The 21,398-nt window shown below is 47.6% G+C and overlaps 1 protein-coding gene across 1 annotated transcript in view; it reads right to left on the reverse strand.

Moving 5' to 3' along the window:
• LOC119725182 overlaps positions 1–21,398 on the reverse strand; it is a 78,877-nt gene that overhangs the window by 12,095 nt on the left and 45,384 nt on the right. The window contains exons 37-51 of the mRNA XM_038196543.1: positions 21,077–21,207; positions 20,159–20,324; positions 19,508–19,800; positions 15,685–19,330; positions 15,255–15,587; positions 14,525–15,114; positions 13,888–14,092; positions 12,452–13,165; positions 12,169–12,330; positions 11,848–12,072; positions 11,001–11,165; positions 10,256–10,552; positions 9,539–9,848; positions 8,976–9,102; positions 213–8,189 (exon numbers count right to left, since the gene is read on the reverse strand). Coding sequence (XP_038052471.1) covers positions 213–8,189; positions 8,976–9,102; positions 9,539–9,848; positions 10,256–10,552; positions 11,001–11,165; positions 11,848–12,072; positions 12,169–12,330; positions 12,452–13,165; positions 13,888–14,092; positions 14,525–15,114; positions 15,255–15,587; positions 15,685–19,330; positions 19,508–19,800; positions 20,159–20,324; positions 21,077–21,207 — 15,341 coding nt within the window. The remainder of the gene's footprint in view (positions 1–212; positions 8,190–8,975; positions 9,103–9,538; positions 9,849–10,255; positions 10,553–11,000; positions 11,166–11,847; positions 12,073–12,168; positions 12,331–12,451; positions 13,166–13,887; positions 14,093–14,524; positions 15,115–15,254; positions 15,588–15,684; positions 19,331–19,507; positions 19,801–20,158; positions 20,325–21,076; positions 21,208–21,398) is intronic.

Here is a 21,398-nt window from a genome sequence, read left to right on the forward strand (position 1 = left end):
GATTATGACAACGTAACATTTTTCATAATAAAGGAAGATGTACTTGTGCTGAAAGATGGCAAATGCAGCTTTGCCTGACTAATAGCATTAATATTCAACCAATTTCAAACAATTCAGTACTTGTTATTTCCTAAGCAATGCACAACAAACAAGTGGATTGGTAGAAAATATAATAATCATTTGAAAACAGGACAACTAGAGTCCAACCATACCTGTATTTCCACATTTCCAAGTTTTGTGAGCTGGTAAAACCCAACATCCAACACCTCAAAGCTGACCCCAGCATAGTTGGTGATCACTTGGGATCTCACAGAGCAGGATACCTCGGCCCGTCCTGGAGGAAGCTCTGCTACAAGGAGGGTACAATCAGCTCCGGTCCAACCTGCTGAGCAGGTCCCACAATACCTGTCACCATTCCAGTTGCCAAAGCACTCACATGTTCCTGTTTTGACATCACAGATGCCATTGCTGTGGCAAGGGTTAATAGGCCCACCCCCTGGACAGATTTGGTCGCATTCCATACCCCAGTATCCATAGTGGCAGACGCAACTTGTTGTGAATGTTCCGAAGATGCAACGCTCAGTACAATCTGTGCCAGCCCAGATGGGGAATGATTCACCCGGGAAGTCGTTGCAAAGGAGTCTCCCTGGCCAATCAGGAAGCTCCAAGACCTCCTGGCATTCGGTTGCAAATGACAAGATGGCATCTCTGCTTTTCTGTGGCTGAGATGTTGACGCGATGTCTTGAAGGCAGGCAATGTAATGATACTGAGCACTGGTTGTAAGGGTACTGCAGTGATCGCCGACTGGACCCGAGTAGATGAGCTGTGTGCATAGTCTGTGTGCTTCCACCTCAAGTTCCGGTGTTGGGAAGGTGACAGTGATTGTAAATTCCCCTCCGGGTATTATCTCAGAGATGGGAGCAGTAGATACCCACCAGGATGGAGAGACAAGGGGATTTACAGGGAATACCAGGTTAATGTCTGAGATGACATCATAGCCGACTGTGCCGATCCCAAAATCTAGAGGCCAGAGTGCCACAACTGTTTTGTCATAACGGACTCCAGGTGATCCCCAACTGTTGATGACATCTGTGGGTGAGAAGGGTTGACCCCAGATACAAATGGTGTCTATGTATCCCACAAAGACACCCTCTGGAGGTACACTGGCTCCGTCAACTGGCAGCTGCCACGTTCCGATCCCCATAGTGCATCCGGGCGTGAATATGCTGAGTCCGATTTCGTAGTAACGATACTGGATGACCCTTGCTGTGTCAACACAGTAGAAGCCAAGTCTGCCGGTGGTCTGATCGTAGACCAGCGAGATCTGAAGCCAGACGTCAACAGGGACTTGAATCCCAGTGTTGATCACTACATCCCCGTAGTGTAAGTGGAACGATCCACTGATTATGGTCACGGCAAAGGTCGTATGATGTGTGAATGATATCAGGGTACCTGATGCGTCTCCTGAGCACTGAACATAAAACTGTATTGTGAGGTGATCAGAGGTTAAGATTGCCTCAGGTATGGGGTTCGAAACAATCCCAGAAGCATTGAAGAAGAGCCCGAAGCCAGCTGGTGAAGGATATGGTACGACTGGATAACCAACAAAAGTGCGACCGTGGAAGGCTACAAACAGAAGGCTTTCAGATGCATCAAGTTGGAAAACCACACAGAATCGGTACGTTAGTGAATAGGTGAGTGTAAAACGTTCTGCATACAGGCTTAAACCAAGATTTTGCATGGCACATATGGGATCATTATCATTCACTGTACAGGAAGTTTCTCTTGGCACACATGGTCCGCATAACCCAAGAACACCTTCACAGGCGGCTTGGTGAATCTCAAATTCCATGTTGATGTAGACACCTGCTATATCAAGAACAATAAGTAGATCATTCGGACCGGTGATGTCAAATCGTCCAAGCTGTATGCGAGTGAGGCGGTAATACTCAGAAGCTCCAAATGTCAGATTTGAACCCAGAGTGACAGTTTCGTTGTTGAGTAACACCAGAGGCTCATCAGTCTGAGCAGATGGGGCATTGATAATAAGTACCTCTTCGTCAACTTGGAAGGCAAGGGCTGTGATGCAAGACTTTTTGTTGAGGCAGGGTCCCTGTCGGATCTGTAGGGTCAAATCGCCACTCTCGTAAAACGTGAAGTCTCCGATATCAGAGAAGACAACACTGGATCCATCAAAGAGTGTGTAGAAACCACTGCTGAAGACAGTACAACGATGGACGACTGCTGCAGGGGGTGTCTCAACCACTGGCAGGGAGCAATCTGAGCCTTCCCATCCTGAGGAGCAGGTACCGCATCCTGTGTCTCCATCCCAGTTCGTCTCACAGCGGCAAGCACCCGTATCTGGGGAGCACGAGCCACGACTGCTACAAGGACTCAGAAACCCTCCCAAGCAGACCGAATCACATCTGCTTCCCCAATATCCGTTGTTACAGAGGCACTGCTCAAGTGGTGCTGAGCTGTTTGTAAGCCTTTGGCTTGTGAAGTAGCACTGACTACTGCACGACTGTCCAAACCAAACTGGAAATGGGATTCCCTCAAAGTAGTTGCACAATGAATGTGCTGGCCAGTTTTCAGACGGGATGTCCAGCCTAATGGAACAGAAATCAGCTACAGCTAAAGATGCAGAAAGAGCCGAGTACTGACTTCTTGCCAGACCATAATCCCTAATGCAGGACACCAAGTAGAACTCAAAGTTGGAAGAATCCAGCTGTCCACACTGGCTCAGGATTGAAGAAGATTGAACAACCTCAACACATGTGCGTCTGACGTAGATCTCAAAATCTACATCTTGGAAGGTGTAGGTGTAATGTGGTGGCAGAGGTTGGATTTTGATATAAGAGAATCGCCAAGTCGGTAGATGCACAACCCATGATTGCGTTGAGAAACGGAAATGCGAGTGATGAATCAGATCGTAGACTGTTTCTCCTTGTCCTTCATTGAACTTCCACAAGCCAAAGACATGCTGATGTCCTGGTTGGATGTTCATTCCCCGATAGAACTGGATGTCAAAAACTGTCAGGGCCTTGTGCCATATTCGCAGCTCATCAAAACCACAAGTTAATGGTCTTAACAGCGGAGGAGATGACCAGTCAATGGTACCCGGCTGCCATCCACCAATCACAAGCCTTCCTCCAGGGATGAAGAGATCATATCTTACTTGGAAGGTGTGCGCAGCTTGGAGGATACTCCCATCCGACAGCAAGAGGTAGACCTCAATTCGGTAGAGTGCTCTCTTCCAGACAACAGACACTTGGTTCCAAATGTTGATTTCAGGGCTTAGGCCTGTGTCAAAGTTTTTGCTTCCAATTGAGACTCTGATGGTTCCCCGCTGGACATATACAGTAAATGATGATTTGGTACTGTAGGATATAATTATGCCGTCACTGGAATCAGCTTTGATAAAAAACTCCAAGGTGATGTCTGAGGTATCAGTGAATACATCATTAAGGACATCTGATGAGAGATAGGTATTATCGAGATGAAGACAGAACTCAGAACCAGTTGGATCTCTCTCCTCAAAGTATTCAAATTTCCCAAACAAGGGTGTGAAAAGACTCTCACTGGATGGTACAACCCACAGCTCATTATCCCTGATGTAATTGGGATCTGTAATATCATTGGTTGTATCTGCATCGCATGATCCACAGATGCCTTCTGATTGGCTGCAGTAGCTTGGTGGAATCTTCATCAGTACATTGAGAGAGCGGTCAACAATGCGAAGCCTGAACTGAAGACTTGGCCCACTTTGGATAGAATACTCCAAAGATGACAAATGCTCAAAGACAAAATTCTGCATTGTCACAGAAATGTCACTGTAAGTTACAGATTGTCCATTATGCCACAGAAGCACTTGACTGTCACTGATGTAGCCTGATCTTAACACAACTGTCTCCCCACTGTAGCGAATTCCAATCGCTGTTACACATGATGACTGATCATAACAAGGCAGAATCCTGACTTGGACGGCAAAGTCAGAGGATGGATCTTGGGCGAGATAAAACTCCCCGTACTCCTTGAAGTCAAATTGTATGCCATCAAAATTGAGAAAATGCCCTTGACCGAAGATGTTACAAATCGGCACGGTGGCATTTGGCTCTTTGTCAGTGCTGCTCATTGAGCAATCAGGTCCAGTCCAACCTGGCCGGCATTCAGTGCAGTTGCTTTCGTCTGACCAGGTAGTTTCACAGTTGCAGAGACCTGTGTCTTGGACGCAGGTTCCCCGCCCGTTGCAAGGTGTTACTAGCCCACCAGGGCAAGTCAGAGAACATGTAGCACCCCAGTGTGCTGCATCACACCTACAGACACCACTGAATGAATCGATGGTGCCGAACACGCACATTTGCTTCTCACAGCCTAGTTCAATAAACTGCTGCGAGTTGGTGATGTTCTGGCACAGTGTATCCAGAGGGGAGGTTGTCAAATTTAGAGCTGCCTTGCAGAATGTGGAGAAGGCCTCAACAGTGGGCCCACTGTAGGAAAGCCCTTTATCAACCACGTAATCCATGAGGCAAATTTGGTAGTAGTACGTCCCAAATGCTGGTCCGAGATCCTCACATTCTGATGCAAGTGGACCTTCTAGAAACAGCTCCTTGCACTGCTCCTCTGCTGCAAGCCTCTCTTCGTCAGACGTGAATTTCTCGTAGACCTTCTCAATGTAGTTGTAACCACTAGACTTTGGCGCTGGATCTAATGGTGCCCCGACGAGTGACCAGACAGGCCCGCCAACTTCAAGGATGTAGAGGTGATTCTGATGAACAAGATCTTCAACAAGGCTTCCATGACCAGCTGACATCTTCCACAGTCCGGCTAGGTTGGGTGCGTCTGGTTGCACATTGAGCTCGGCATTCTGCCACAGACTTAAGATGTCAAAAGTCTGGGTCCAGATGCGCAGCTCATCCATGTAGCCGTTAAATTCGGTTGAAGGAGGCTGTTCCAAGGTGGGGTCGCGACCTGGCTGCCAACGGCCTAAAGCTAAGGTGCCGCTTGTTTCAAAAATCCCTCTTGCAAGCTCAAAGGAAGAGGCTTCCAGGGCTCCATCATGGTTGACATAGTAGAGTGAACAATGGCCTGTGGTGTGGTAATACATCAAGGATAAGAATCCCCATTCGTCAGTATCTGTTGCTATTTCAGTGTCAAAGGTCAGGTTGGCGTAGTGTACCTTCAGCGTCAAGTCATTGGTAATTGCAAATGAGTGGGTACCAAGGTATGATAGGAGCGTGCCTCCACGGGAACTCGGGTCTTCTCCTTTGAACAGAAACTCGATTGTGATGTCAGAGTCCACTTCAAAGATGCTCATAAATGGCTCACTGATACAAGCAGTGCCATTGAAGAAGAGTGAGTTTCCAGAGGGGGTGATTTCCCGGCTCTCTTTGTAGTCTTCATATTCATATATGAACTGTGTCAGCTCTGTCAGTGGAATAGTGCAGTACTCTGCAAAAGGCCCATTGATGATGTCATAGGTGATGTTGACAAGTGGCACAAAGTCATCTTGACCAATTTGGAAGTTGTTGTCGGTGTTGTTGTCGCAGCTCCCTGTGAGGGTACCCTCTACATTCTGGCAGAGATCTTGTTGGACAGTCAGCTGAATGTTGATGTAACGGTCAAGGACTGTTATGGACACCTGACTCGATCCTTGTTTAGAGATGACATAGGTATCTGGTGAGGTCTTGATCATAACATGACCTGTCCCAAACTGGATTGGTTCTACGTAGTTTAACACCTCCCCGTTGACCAAGACAAGGTGGTCTGATCCTGTTTCGAAGGGTGTTCTGAAAGTCAGGTTCAGGTCATCGCTGATCTGTCGTCTTCTGCGACGAGATGTCGGGTGCAACTGCATCCATACTCCAGTGATGCATACTACACCCTCGCCACAAGGAACCTGCCGCACATACACTGACTGTTCTGTGGTACCAGATAATGTAAATTCTCCCGGACCCTCCATGTTGTAGGCAGTGCCATCAAACATTAAGTAATGTCCATAGCTGAAAACTGATGCAGCAGCAAATATGCCATCATCAGCAGCCTGCTCTTCCAAACCGGCAGTGGTGCAGTCAACACCAGACCATCCCTCTTGACAAATTGAACAGTCTGATTCAGTCGTGTAGTAGATGGGACACTCACAGGTTCCGGAGGATTTCAGGCAGACACCATTGTTACCACAGGGGGTTCCTGCTCCACCCTCACACTGGTTGTTGCAGTCGGGGCCCCAGAAGCCGTCAACGCACTCACATGTGACATTGGAATCAGGTTTCAAGACTGGGTATCCGGATACGCACTCAGTGTCACATTCTGGTCCAATCCAGTTGGGGAAATGCCGTGTAGGAAAGTTGTTACAAAACAGCTGCGCTGGGTAAGATTGAGTACCGAGGGTGTGTTGACACTGATCTGCATAAGCGAGAACAATTTCCATGACCGAGTCCAGATCTTTGCTGAGAATGGCATCCTGAATACACATAAATTGGTAGAAGTCAGTTAACCCCATCTGATGACATTCACTGAAGGAAGCTGCCAGAAGGAAGCCATCACAGAAGTTCTCTGCTTGTCGCCAGTCAGGAGTGTCACTGTTGGGCATTACATAAATGTTTCCTACATTCTGTTCTATCCGCACTACAGCTGATGAGTAGACCCACTGCGGGGCATTCCATGGCTTCTGCTGCATAGTGAAATGTCCTGATGAGACAGCGTCATAGAATTTTGACCCCTGCCCCTCGTTCAGTCTCCAGTAACTTGCAAGTTGTGTGTCGTCAACATCAGTTGCCATTCCAACCCTCTCTTTCAGCTCTGACTGCTGGAAATAAGCCTTCCAGATCTTCACTTCATCCAGCTGCCCGAAAAATCCACGTTGCGGGCGCTTTCCTTCAAATCCTGAAGGAGGGTACCACTGGCCAAGTATCAGCTTCCCACCAGGGGAAAGAACATTCGGACTACCAAAGTTGAAAATCTGAGTCTCAAAGTCCCCGGCAGGGTCATAGCAGTAAATCTGCAAGAGATTGGTAGACTTCTGCCAGACAAGGGCGACACGATACCACACATCTCTCGCAACACCAAAGCTTGTCGCATAGTCTTGATTTCCGTACTGCACCTTGAAAACTGTGTCGCAATAAGCCAGAGCGAATGTCTCACTACCAACATAAGACAGAATAGTGCCGCATCCTGTGACGCCAGGACTCAGTTTCAGGTCAAATTCAAGAGTTACGTCTGAGTCGGAGAATGTGTTCAGCTGGCCTGATTCAGCGACAGAGTCTTCAAACTGCAGACAATAGATGGCATCGGAGTTCTTGATATCTTGGATTTCTTTGTAGTTGCCAAAGCTGTACACAAACAGGGATGAATTAGAGACTGTAACCCAAGAAGCTCCAAAGATGTTATGAATGTTGTTCTGGTTGAGAATGACTGTTGCATTTTCTCCAACGGTTATCACTGTGCCATCTCTTGTCACAAAATCATCCAGTTGATGTCCGTTACATGCACCCAGCAAGCCTTGCATGCTCTGACATGTCGAACGAATTGCCTCAATCTTTATGTCCAAGTATCTTCCACGGACATAGATGTTGATGTACCACTCGTTGGTGATATACAAACGGTAGTGGTCGTATGCTTCCCTTGTTAACCAACATGTGGATGTAATTGCAGAGGGAAAGCCAGGTTTGTACTGCTTTTTATTAATCCATACATAACCATGTCTCTCCTCATCTGTGTAGCCTCCATGTATGGTAACCACCTTCTCTTGGGTTTTTAAGGCAAAAGCATTGATGCAAGTAGCCTGTGAGTCAGGCAGACAAGGCACCATTCGAAGCTGAACATCCAAATCCGGTGCTTTTATCAGCTGATTCTCCCCAACGCCGTAGTATCTGTAAGATGCTCCGTCAAAAGTCGTGAAGTGTCCCTGCCCGTAAGCTGCAGCATAGTGGTACCCGTCTTTCTCATTCGGGACCTGGTTCAGCCCCACTGAGCAGTCTTCCCCGATCCACCCCTCTGCACAAGTCCTGCAGTCCTCACTTTGGTGGAGGCCGGCATTGCATGTGCAGTTGCCGGTGAATGGGTCGCACAGACCATTACCGTAGCAGGGGTTGTCTGCACCACCGATACACTCAAATTCACAGCTTTTGCCCCAGTAGCCATGGATGCATGCACAATAGCCAGGATCTGTCTCATTGGCTTGGATTCTCTGTCGGAAAAAAAACAAAGGAAACACACAAAAATTGACAATCATCTCTTTTCATCCTTTCGTGATGAGCTTAAGATTCATTCCATCTTGTTCAAACTGGTTCTCAAATCAGAAAGGATTTTACAGTCTTATCCTGAGCAAAACGGATTTGTTCTCCAAAGTATATGGAATCTAAATAACCCATTGATACTTGCATAATACAGGGAACGGTGTACTTCTGCTACCCTGAGACTCAAACAACCTATATCAATGCATGGAAAATTCTGTTAAAAAGAAAAATGATGCTAAGATCGCCTGATTCGGTCCAGTAGTTTTTGTTCTGGAGCCTATTTTATGAAACAAATTTGGGAGTCATTTTGCCCCAACGATTTACTAAACTGCGCCTGCGAATTTGACTTAATTGGATAGAGGGATTAATTGTTATGTAATAAACCCACATGAAAGATGTGAACTTCACATAATAAGCTCTGCAGCAAAACTACTGGACCGAATCGGGAGATCTTGGTATCATATTTTTCTAAAAAAGATTCTCCATCCATTGGTACATGTGGTTTGAGTCTCAAGATAGTGGAAGTATGCTGTTCTGTTTTTTTGGGCCACTCTGTATATACATGGTATAAGTTGTATGTACTTCTTTATGTATCTATTAAACTATTCAGTGCTTGGTTGGTGTATTATAAACAAGCAGAGCGCTTTGGGGATGATATGTGATAAAGATGGCGCTGAAAGGAATGCTGAACCATTCAAAGCTGTTAACTGAAAAGAAATATTCGAAGAACAACCTACATCTTGTTCTGAGATCTCATCTCCTGTGCATGATAGCTGGAAGCTGGCCGAGGCAGAGACCTGGTACCTCCTGTTTGACAGAGAGTAGGCCAGGTACCACGTCGCTTTGTCCTGGGCACTTGAAAGTCTGCAAAAACAAATTATGTGGCACTCTTTGAAAGAAACTTTCGCGCGGACTGTAAGTCCTTTCATTGAATTAGTTGTATCTCTGGACTGGAGTGCCCAAATGAGATGGGATAAAGACCATTGGGTAGAGTATTTAATTCACCTTTAGACTTATTTAGATAAGTTTTGCAAATAGGGAGTGTAAGTATTTCTAATATTTATGGACTGAGTTTTATTGACACACGATGCACAGTGAGGTGTCAGTGTGACTACCATGAATTGTGTGGATTATGACAAACGCATATTTATAAAACTGAATTTTGTTACAAATCAGAAGTGGGCGACAGTGGACTTGCACTGAGTTGAAGACAAGCACATAATTCACAGGTCTTTATTCTCACATTTTGGTACAGGGTATCGATAGGGTTTAGGGTTAATGACGATGAATAAATTATTACCGTAGGCTGAAGACATTTGTGTGATTTCCGGGTTTGAATTTTGTCGGCTGGCCCATGTTCTCCCCAGCTACACTCCCCTCGACAAGTGATGACACCTCGAACCGATTATCCGGACCAATCGCCAGGTACACGTTGTGAGGGTTCTGGTTCTCGTAGCCAAACCAAGCGATGTAGCCAGTACCGTTTTTCTCAGGGGAGACACATTCTAGGATGGGTTGGAGGGGTTCGAGACCTCCTTCGCCATCGTCAGGATCCCGGTAGCCACCGTGGCCGGTCATGCAGCTGAAGCAGTGGCCTAGACCAACAAAACCTATGACACGATAAAACAATAAAATAGCGATAAAATAACTTTTATGTTTTTGGAAACGAAAAAATATCATGCTGTGAATCCTCTTTTAAGAGAAAACGTGACTAGCTGCCTGATATTTGGGTATTTGATCAAAACTGTGCCAGGGTTACCGATCTCTCTTATCTCCAGATTTTAGGGCAGTTTTAGAACCAGATAATGCCTAGCACCAGCAGGAAAGAATTGGTACCGCTTGACTGAATGACTTGCCGGCATGCCTGAATCGTAGCCCAGCGCCCTAAACAGTCGGAGATAAACATCGACAGCCTGGTATGAAAGGGGCCCAGGATTTAAAAGGGAAATTCACAGGTGAACTCTACTTTGAGCAACTCGCAAGGAGCTTAGATCTTGACCAGTAGTTTGGTTTTTACCTCCAAGACATGATCTGCAGTCTGGCAGGGCCCATCCTTCGATGCACTCGTCACAGCTGGCTCCTGTCCAATGTCCGTACTCCGCATCCGCGTAACACTCACACTCGCTCCCGCCGGGCTCCGTGGCGTAGCCGTTAAGACACAGGGTGGCGCAGTTGGAGTTCCAGCCGATGTAGCCCTGGGTGCACCTCTGGCATTGGTCGCCCTCGTAGCGTGGGAGGCAACGTTCGCAAGCCTCGCCGTTGAAGCCGTGGAAGCACACGCACTGCGGTGCCGCGCCAGTTAGGGTACAGTTCCCTGTTGAGTTTGAAAGATTGGTTGTAGTCAAGGCAATCACTAATCATCCATTTTAGCATCAAGTATAGTAAAAACCTTTCACAAGGCACTATGGCCCATCAAGCTGGTGTTTTTCTCTGGTTTCAAATAAGAATATTGCTATTATAAGATGGAATTTTGCTATTCCCCTTGTTTATCAAGAATATTGCTATTTCCCTTGGATTCGATGGCAGTCCATGCAGGTTATTCCCAGCTAATGCCAGTACCCATTTAAACTGAGTGGAGAAAGGCAAGTAAGGGTTAGGTAGCTTGCCCAAGGACACAACGCATGGATTCGAACCCGACCCTCTGATCATGACTCATGAACCCTAACCACTTGGCCGCACTCCCCCTGAACATCTATTAACAACAAGCTATTCAAATAACTGTGACATTCGTCCACGCAACTGATGGATTAGTACAACCATACCTCTGTTGCTGCACTCCGGTTCCCCTGCACAGTAGATCTGGCTGCAGTCGTCTGTGGTGAATCCAGGATTGCAGAGACACACTGAGCGGCCGTCCCGCCGGACACATGTGCCGTAGTCGCTACAATCTGGCTCACCGGGACAGTCCAGGTACTCACAGTATTCACCTAAAAAGAAATTAATTAGTAAAGTGTGGATGTGCAAAAAATATATAATCAAATTCTAATGTCCTTCTTATCTTACATTACCCTTTATTTATAGCAAATCCAAAGCAGAATATATTGCTAAGCTAATCTGAGTGCTAACAGCGAAAAACCAAGAGGACCACTCCAGGGATGAGAATTGGGGAAAATGCCGAAATCCACAAAATAATCGGCAAAGGGACTGGCAGGCAGTTGAGGACCCCAGTGTTAAGTAGGTTCTGTAGTATACATGTAGGTTTGGCACCCATTACAACACCCATTTTTTTTGTTCTGTATAAACATTTAGAACAGAGAACTTTTTAGTAAAATGTCACTAAACTACGAACGGAGTGCACTGTTCGAAATGTCAAGTTTAAATAACTGGTTCTTTTCAGAATCACAACACATGAGATATTATTCACATGGTGTTACCGCAAACCTTCCATTCTTTGAAAATGTCTCTAAGTCAAGATGTCAATTTTTTTTTTATAATCCTGAATTCAGGAAAAATCCTGAAAAATCTCATCCCTGCCACTCATAGGCAATACGGTGAGATTTTTAATGATAACCTGTTTTGGCTAAGCAAATATATCTTGTGCTTAGCCAATTCTGTGCTTAGCAGTTCCAATGTATTGGCCTGAGGGCTTGGGAATTTTTGAGTTAATACCTTTATAACCGTCCTGGCAAACACAATGGGTTCCGTTGCAGCTCCCATGCTCCGAACACTCCACGTCGCAGCTGGTACCAGTGTAGCAGTCATAGCATGCGCAGAAGCCACTGTTAGCTGGTTCCTGCTCCCCATACGTGCAGGGTATCTCGCACTTCTCTCCCATCCAACCGTGGATGCAGTCGACGCAGCGTGGCGGGTCGTAGTTGTCACCGTCACAGGTTCCTACGAGATGGGTACCAGCACAAAATAATGTGACGTTTAAGTTGTGGACCCGTTTTTAGTCAGGTGGCATAATATTGAATGCAAAATGTTACCCACCTCTGTTACTGCAGTCTGGCGTACCAGGACAGTCTGGTACCTCACATCCTGCAGCCTTCCAGCCACTCTTACAGTAGCATTGCTGATCAAACACGTTGCAGTATCCATGACTTGTGCAGTTGGTTCCCACACCCGGGCAGCCTTTGTATGTGCACTCAGGACCTGAACAAAACAGAGTACCAGTTAAAATTAGGGCTCCTGATAACATATAGGAGTTGAAGAGATTTCTTGTGACTGGAAGTGTATTATTTCGTGGTTAAACTCAGGCTCAGGAGAAACTTACCCCACCAAGCAGAATCACAGACACAAGTGTCGTTTGTACATGATCCATGGCCCCCGCATTCTCGGTCGCAACCCGGTCCAGAGTAGCACAAGTCGCATGCGCAGCTCCCGTCTGCCTGCTCAGAACCGTGGACGCAGGGGAACTCGCAAGCGTCACCGATCCAAAACGTGTCGCACATGCACACGGGAATATCCCCGCTCCCATCGCAGATGCCGTTCCCGTTGCAGTCTGGTTCCCCGGGGCAGTCTGGTACCTGACACCCTTCTCCGATCCAGCCGTCGTCGCACAGGCATTTTAGTGCCACCGTGCAGAGTCCGTGGCGAGAGCAAGGGTGCCCGACTCCGGGGCAGTCGCGAATTTCACAAAACTCGCCCCAGCTACCAGGATTGTAGCCGTTATCGTCTTCGCACTTGCATTGGTCACCGACGGTGCACGTGCCCAGCCCGCTGCACATCATGTCGCAGCTTTTGCCGTGCCAGCAGCCACTGGTGCACAGGCACACACCACTATCCATGGGATACTGGTACCCGTTTTCGGGGCCACATGGTACCTCGCATGCCTCACCCATCCAGCCAGCAATGCAGTTGCGGCATTCGGGCACAAGCATTGTCGAAGTACCGGTGCAGTTGCCGCGGTTGTTACAGTTGGGTTCACCGGGGCAGACTGGAATTTCACAACCTTCCCCGGTCCACCCTTCCCTGCAAACGCACTCATCTGACATGTGAAAAAGAATCAAATTGTTCATTCCAATTCAATTAAAACTGGAGGAGAAAATTTACAGGTTTGGCTGGCTGTGCCTTCATCGTGAGTATAACCTGTTGATTTTAATAGCAAAGTCAGCTGCCAAAATGGGCATGGGACCGGTTCTTTGCAGGTTCTTGCTTATAGCATTTGGATAAAGAAAATGGTATCTCTGCTTACAGCATTTTTTTGGCCCAGGAGCTACTTTAACGAGTGACTATGAAGCACAAGAAAGGATCTGGGGTTTTTTATTCAAAATGTGCAAAATTATCAACCACTTAGGCAGAAAATAAACATGAGCTTTTTGCCACATCCAGCAATTTTCATACAGAATGTTTGACCGACAAGCTGGTAGCTGGTTTCCTTTCCGTAGGTCTTGATCCATGAGAAATTGACCGCTAAGCTAGTGCCCTCCCTGCTTTTTTTGTTCAGTTTACACGTCTTGTCACCACTATATATTTTTAAGGCCAGCAAAGTTACCTCAAGTAAGTACAGGAACTCTGTACAACTTACAAGCTCTAAAGAGCTGCCAAAGCTCTAGACTCAGAAGTCTTTTAGTTGGCTTACCAAACAGCATCACATGTACCTTGCGCAGAGCAGTTGGTTACCTCAAGAAAGTACAGGAACTCTGTATAACTTACAAGCTCTAAAGAGCTCCGAACGCTCTAGACCCCAAGGTCTTTTTGTTGGCTTACCAAACAGACAGGTACCCCGGCCAGAGCAGTCAGTGTCAAACAGCCCAGGACAGCCAGGCGAGTCACAGAACTCTCCTCTTCCACCCTCAAAGCCGCAGTAACAGATCCCATCAGGGGTACACTTGCCAATGTTCGAACAGAGAATGTCGCAGTGAGGGCCATGATAACACGGGTCACACTTGCAGAAGCCGGAATATGGAGGAGTCTATAAAGAAAGATAGGGCTGGATATTACTTAAATTGCTCTATTTCAATGTAAATTGAAATGTCAATTAATTTTCTGAAACCGTTTTTAAGGATTCAGACAGTAAGGCAGACAGTTATAGATGTTGGAACAATGACTTGACTTTTTTAAGGAAAGGTTTCAGGATCTTTTCATTACTTTTAGCTGTTAATTACACTGTGGAGTTGATGCGTCTCCCAATTTTTTTAACGATGGGAGCAATTTTAAGATATCAGGCCGACACTGAATCTATAGAATCCATCTTAAGTCAAATTAGAAATCAATCACTAGCCAGGCCGCAAGTAACACAGGATGATTGCATTTGCCAGTCTATTTGAATGGCTTATCACTAGACTTGAAGTGGGAAGATCTCTGATTGACATGGGATTGACTTGGCCGAAAAAGCGGGAATTACCTCTCTTCCAAAGATACAAGGCACCTCACAAGCTGGTCCCATCCATCCCCGATCACAGTTGAGACAGACGGGTACAGACTCTTCGGGTATGCAATCATCACTTCCATCACAACCAAGTGATAATGCCATGCAAATGCCCCTCCCATTGCAATCAGGCGTACCGGGACAATCTGGCTCATGGCAGCCGATACCCGCCCAGCCGTTCACGCAGTAACACACCCCAGTTGCTCTGTTACACTCCCCATGTCCAGTACAGTCTTCGCCGTGTCCAGGACAACCGGGAATAGTGCACGTGTCGCCGCGCCAGCCGTCAAAACCGCAATCACACACCCCATCGGCACATGTCGTGCTCTGCCCATTACAGAAGCTGTCACACGCGAGTCCTGCATAGCAGGGGTAGCACGTGCACTCCCAAGTTCCGTTGAGCTTCTCGGGTTGGCCGTAGACGCAGCGGAGTTCGCAACCATCGCCCATAAAGGTGTTGTCACAGTTGGTACAGACTGGGTCCTCGCCTTCTGGTGGAATGGGGCAGTCTCCGTGGCCATTGCAGTCTGGTTCCCCGGGGCAGTCGGGTATGTGGCATCCAATACCTTGCAATATCAAAAAGTTCACAAGTTAATCGTCTATATCTACAATATCTGATTAGGACTGAAATATCAGCACTTTTGTATTTATATTTTCCATTTGACATTAATTCAGTTTAATTCTCCAATTTGGCTCTTCAAATTACCTTTCCATCCAGGGTCACAGAGGCACTCGTATGTTGCCGAGTTACACGTCCCGTGGTTACTGCAATCCACGCCGACCCCAGGACATCCAGGGATCTGACATCTGTCGCCGCGGTAGCCCGACTCAAAGATGCACTGGCACTGATCATTCACGCAGTTGCCGCGGCCAGAGCAAACCCTGTCACAGCCAGTGCCCGTGTAACAGGCATCGCAGACGCAGCCGCGTGTGTCGCCGTAGTTGTAGCCAAACTCGCATGGCGTGTCGCAGACCTCGCCTGCCCAGTCTGATTCACACTGGCAACGTCGTGGGGTCTCACCCAAACACAAACCATGTCCTTTGACAAAAAGAAAATAATTCGGACAAAAACAATCAATTATGTTTCAATAGCATTAAGTATTATATTATTAAGTATTATTTTTTACACAATTTACCTGAACAGCTCGGGATTCCAGGGCAGTCGGGAATGCTACAATCAGGACCTGTCCATCCTGGGTAACAGGTGCACTCTTGAGTGACGGCATTACAGGTGCCGTGTTGATTGCAAGCACCATCAAGTCCAGGACAACCAAGCGTTTCGCATTTGTCTCCTAGGAAGGCCTGGTTGGCATCGTTGAAGCACAGGCAGCGTTGGCCCATCTCGTCGCAGACCCCGTTGCCCGAGCACTCGCTGTTGCAGCCGACACCAGTCCAGCACGGCTCGCACTGGCAGAAGCCGCTGTCTTTGGGCACTTGGGTGCCGTGAGTACAAGGGTCGTTGCATTCCGGTCCCATCCAACCCTGGATGCAGTCGGTGCACACAGGCACGTCACGATCGGTGGAATTGCAGAAGCCACGGCCTGTGCAGTCGGGATCTCCAGGACAATCAGGCAGGTGGCAGCCATCACCAGTCCAACCTGGGTTGCAGTAACATTTATGGAGGGCACTGTTGCAATCGCCATGCCCAGTACAGTCAGAGCCGATGCCGGGACATCCAGGCCTCTGACAGACCTCTTCATGCCATCCTGGATCACAAACACATTTGTCGTTTTGACACTTGCCATGGCCTGTGCATTCGCTGTTGCATCCCTTCCCAGAGTAGCAAGGATCACAGATGCAGATACCACTGTCCATTGGTTGTTGGATGCCGAATGTGCACAGCTCGTTACAGTCGACACCCATCCAGCCCCGTGAACAGTTGGTGCATCGCGGTGGGTCGAAAGTCTCATTACAGTAGCCACGCTCGAAGCAATCAGGACTGCCTGGACAATCGGCAAGCTCACAACCATCTCCAGTCCACCCGTTGCTGCACGTGCATACATGAGTGGCACTGTTACATTCACCTCTACCACTACAGGGAAGGTTGAAAATGCCCGGACAACTTGGAATGTCGCAGAGTTCACCAGTCCAAATAGGCTCACATACGCAGACGTCCTGGACAATGGTTCCATGAAGGGAGCATTCCGCGTCGCATCCAGCTCCAGCCCACCCAGGCTCACATTTACAGAAGCCACTGTCCATTGGGGTTTGGACACCGTGAATACAAGGGTCTTCACAAGCAGGCCCCATCCAGCCTTGAGTACAATTTGTGCAAAGGGGAGGGTTAAATGTTTCATTGCAGTAGCCGCGATTGGCACAATCTGGGACTCCGGGGCAATCGGGTATCTCGCAACCCAAATCCGTCCATCCTTCATCGCATACACACTTATGCAAGGAGCTGTCACAGTCACCCCTACCAGAGCAATCGAGATTGAATTTGCCTGGGCATCCTGGTACATCACAGAGCTCACCCTTCCACCCAGTAGCATAGTCGCAAACACAGGCATCATTGACAATGACTCCATGTTCGGAACACTCCGAGTCACAGCCGACACCGCTCCAACCAGCCGAGCAGTTACAGTAACCACTATCCATGGGGGTTTGAAGACCATGCACACAAGGATCATCGCAAGCCAGACCCATCCACCCCAGTGAACAGTTCTGGCAAAGCGGGGTGTCTAAGGAAGCATTGCAGTATCCGCGCTCGAAGCAGTCGGGGTCACCAGGGCAGTCTGGAATATGGCAGCCAACCCCTGTCCATCCAGGGAAGCAGGTGCATTCATGCGTCGCACTGTTACAATCTCCATGTCCTGTGCAATCCTTTCCAAATCCAGGACATCCTGGAATCTCACAAACCTCTCCACGCCATCCCTGGAATGGATCACACTCGCATGTGGTGTTATCTGAGCTGCAGACTCCGTGACTGGAGCACTCCACATTGCATCCTTTTGCTGTCCAGCAAGGGTCGCACTCGCAGATTCCACTATCCATGGGCATCTGGTTGCCGTGGAGACATGTCTCGTTGCAATCGGCCCCCATCCAGCCTTTAGAGCAATTCTGACACTGTGGGGGTAAGACACTTGCATTGCAGAAGCCCCTGTTGAAGCAGTTTGGCTCACCAGGACAGTCTGCCATTGCACAGTCAGCGCTCTTCCAACCAGGATCACAGTAGCACTGATGGCTGGCAGAGTTGCACACTCCATGTCCAGAGCAATCAACATCTTCACCCGGACAACCAGCAATGGTACAGAAGTCCCCTCGCCAACTCTCCTCACAATCACACAAGCCGTTGACGTTGCACACACCGTGATGGTTGCACAGGGAGTGACAATACTCGCCAATGTAACACGAGTCACATTGACAGACGCCATTATCGCAAACACCATTGCCATTGCACATCAAAGAGCAGCCTGGTCCGTGGTGGCACGAGTCGCACACACAATCCCCGTGCGGGGTGCATTCTCCATTTCCACTGCACGTCGTGTTCCGGTCGCACTGATGTTCACAGCGATAACCTACAAACCCTGGTAAGCACTCGCAGCCACCAAGCTCCGTGCAAACTCCCTGAGCATTGCAGGTTGTCCCAGAATCACATGGAATTTGACAGTTACTGCCAACATACCCGGCATGGCAATTACAGACACTTACACTCAACACACCGTGCCCACTGCACTCATTCCCAGAGACACAAAGCGTTCCATCTTCACCGGAGTAAGATCCATGAGAGCCTCCAGATGCTCTCCGTCTACCAATAACCACGGCATGAGGCGAGTTTGGCGAGAAGGTCCTTATTCGTCCACCGCCTCCACCACCACCATAATGGTAATACGTATTACTGGATTGTCTCCAAGAATGTGAAGTAGCACTCCCTCCATCAGAGGTAAGAACTCCCCAGCCCTCGACAAAGAAGCCATCAATCCAAAGCGATCCACCGCTGCCACCACCACCACCAGCTCCTTCATAACGTGACCCATGTACGTGCACCTCCCCCTCCATCGCCATTAGCCGACTGGATACGATTTCAACCACGCCACCACCAGGACCCCCTTTGTGATTATGGTTACAATTTCCACCGCCACTACCGACGTCACTTGGTAGACAAGCACTGCCATATGTCACACCTCCTTTGTCGCACGAGTTAATCGAACTATAGTAGGTGGAATATGCTCCTCCACCTCTACCACCATGGCCGGCCCCACTACCCCCACCAGCCCCACCACAAGTAGACCCCGCTCCAGGGCCACTCGCGCTCCCGTAACCTTTGCCGTCGCCATCCACCACGCCACTCTTCTCAACTTTCACATCATGCGCGAACACAACAAGACCGTCGTTGACCTGAACATGACCCCCGTAGTCCACATCCAATGTCTCCGACAGCACCAGCCTGGATGCGCCGCTATTTAAATTCCGCACGCCGCTGGCCACAATAGTCAGGGTACCAGACTTGTGTACTGTCATTGCATCCATCCAGTAGTGACCTCTCTCATGGCTACCCAGGGTGCAGTTCCTGCATGCAGAGTAACCTGACCGGTACAACAGCAGCTCGCCGTTAACCCTTGCCCTTTCTAAACCATAGAGGGCGCCCTTTGTGTGGACTGTGGCCACGACCACAAACTCTGAGGGCAGGATACAGGTCCCACTGGGCTCAATGATCAAATTGACGGGTGCCCGTGAGCGCTTTTGCTGTGGTTCAATATGCACGAAGTGATTCGTTCCGATGTAGAAGAATCCTGAATTGTCGCCCATCACATGTCCAACTTTCAAGGTGTATGCAACATTATTCTGGAAAAAAAGAAGAAAAACAAGAAGTCCAAACGATTTTCTTAAGGATTCCACATCAAGAATCAAGGGTTAAGAGAACTCAACATAAACTTTTTCAACTTGTGAATAAACATAGATTGATTTGATGTTGATGTCCCATTAACTAACAGTTTAGAAACACTTTAGTTTAAAAAATACCTGCAACATTGTGACACAAGCTTTTCGTTTCAGGTTTATCCCGTTGAAGTCATAATCAGTAAGTCCAGCCTCGGCGAGAACCACTGGCGAAACACATCCAAAACTTGAGGGGTAATTTGAATTATCCACCTCCAGGAAGTGCTCAGAACTGTCACCAAGAGTGATGCGTTTATACAGGGTACCGGGCCCACCATGCGCTGCACCTGATCCACCCAGTGAATGCACCTGGCCCCGGAACATGAATTGGTTGGTCAGGTAGACGGCAATATGACCTCCACTGCCACCACCATTATCTGCCAAGACAAAAAAAATAAGTTTGCATCGGTACCTTAAATTTCATTTGCAGTTCTTGATAACTTTCTGGAAGAAATCGTCGTCTCCATGCAACAAGGTCATATCTTCTAAAATGGGCCGTCAAAAGGTCGTACCTCACTTAAAATAACCCGGATGTACGCACAAAGTCAATGGATGTCGACCTTGTTGCACTGCGGCGACGAAATGTTCTTTTGTAGATTAACACATATATGTAATCTTTAAGTTTACCAGGTCTATAATGGTAAAAAAACACTAACTACCTAATTTGTAGTTAACATGTTATTAAAATAATTTTTTAAAAATTGGAGTAAACCATTGCAGGACGGAGCCACTTACTAAAGTTGGTGGCAGTGTAGGCAGATCCCCCATCACACCAAATACTTCCATGGCCAATCAGGTTAGCAGCATCGAGTACCAGACTTCCTCCACTACCGCCGCCGCTGTAAGACTGACTGGTTCCTGGCAGGCCATTGGCCGAGATGCGACCATTACAAACAATGTCCTGCAAGAAATGTTGGAAGATTTAAGGCCACAAAAATAATGTCATTTCAGAATCACTCAACTGTGTAGTTTCAATGGCTTTCTCATTTCTGTTGAGATATATTATGAGAGTTTAACTTCCCAAACTCTTCAGTTTTTAACTCTTCAGCATTATTGCAACACTCCTATCTTCACAACTGTAGCATGCCAGATTTACCATTACAAGACATTTGTTAATCTTGCTCTATTTACACCAAGTATTGTGTTGGGTTATTTGGAGAGTTTGTTTTGAGCTATTGGAAAATGTTGTTTCTTGCCTTATGAACAGACCCTTTATAGGGCAGCCATTTTAGAGATGCAATTTTTGTATTTTGCAGAGATAGTAAGTAAGTAAAGTCACGTCTCTCACGAGCCTACTAAAGCTCATCAGGCCAGCGTTTGTCACCGGTTTCCTAGGCATTAAACCGCAGAGGGTATTTCTATTCCCCCTGGATGGGATGCCAGTCCATCGCAGGTTACTCCCCAGCTAATGCCGGTACCCATTTATGCTCCTGGGTGGAGAGAGGTAAGTGGGGTAAAGTGGCTTGCCCAAGGACACAACATATGGCCAGCAGCTGGATTTGAACCCCTGACCCTCTGATCACTAGGCCACACTCCTTTTTGCAGGGATAGGCAGGAGTACATCTTTCATAAATTTATTGTTACTGATAAAAGACCAAAAACATCTCCAAGATGGCTTTCAATGCAGAGGGTCAATTTGATATTTTAAAGTACCTGTCCTGCTATGATGTGGAGCCTTCCACCTCCTGCGCCACCACCGGACCCGCCCCCTCCACTCCCGATATCATCAGGCGTGTACAGGGAATCATAGGCACTTCCTCCTGTCTGTCCGCCACCATTACCACCTAAAGGAAGCGGAACCATTAATGATGATTTTGAAGGTACAAGCAAATAAGCAAAATGAGAATTGGGTCCCTGGCATAGCTGAAAATCCTGACAGTAATTTGGAGATAATCATTTCAAACCTGGCTTTAAATTTAGTAAAAAAGAAAAATTGAAAAATGAGAATTTCAAGCATCAAGCTATGATTTTGTGA

This window comes from Patiria miniata, unplaced genomic scaffold, assembly GCF_015706575.1.
Source record: "Patiria miniata isolate m_02_andy unplaced genomic scaffold, ASM1570657v1 HiC_scaffold_18, whole genome shotgun sequence".
Lineage (NCBI taxonomy): Eukaryota > Metazoa > Echinodermata > Asteroidea > Valvatida > Asterinidae > Patiria > Patiria miniata.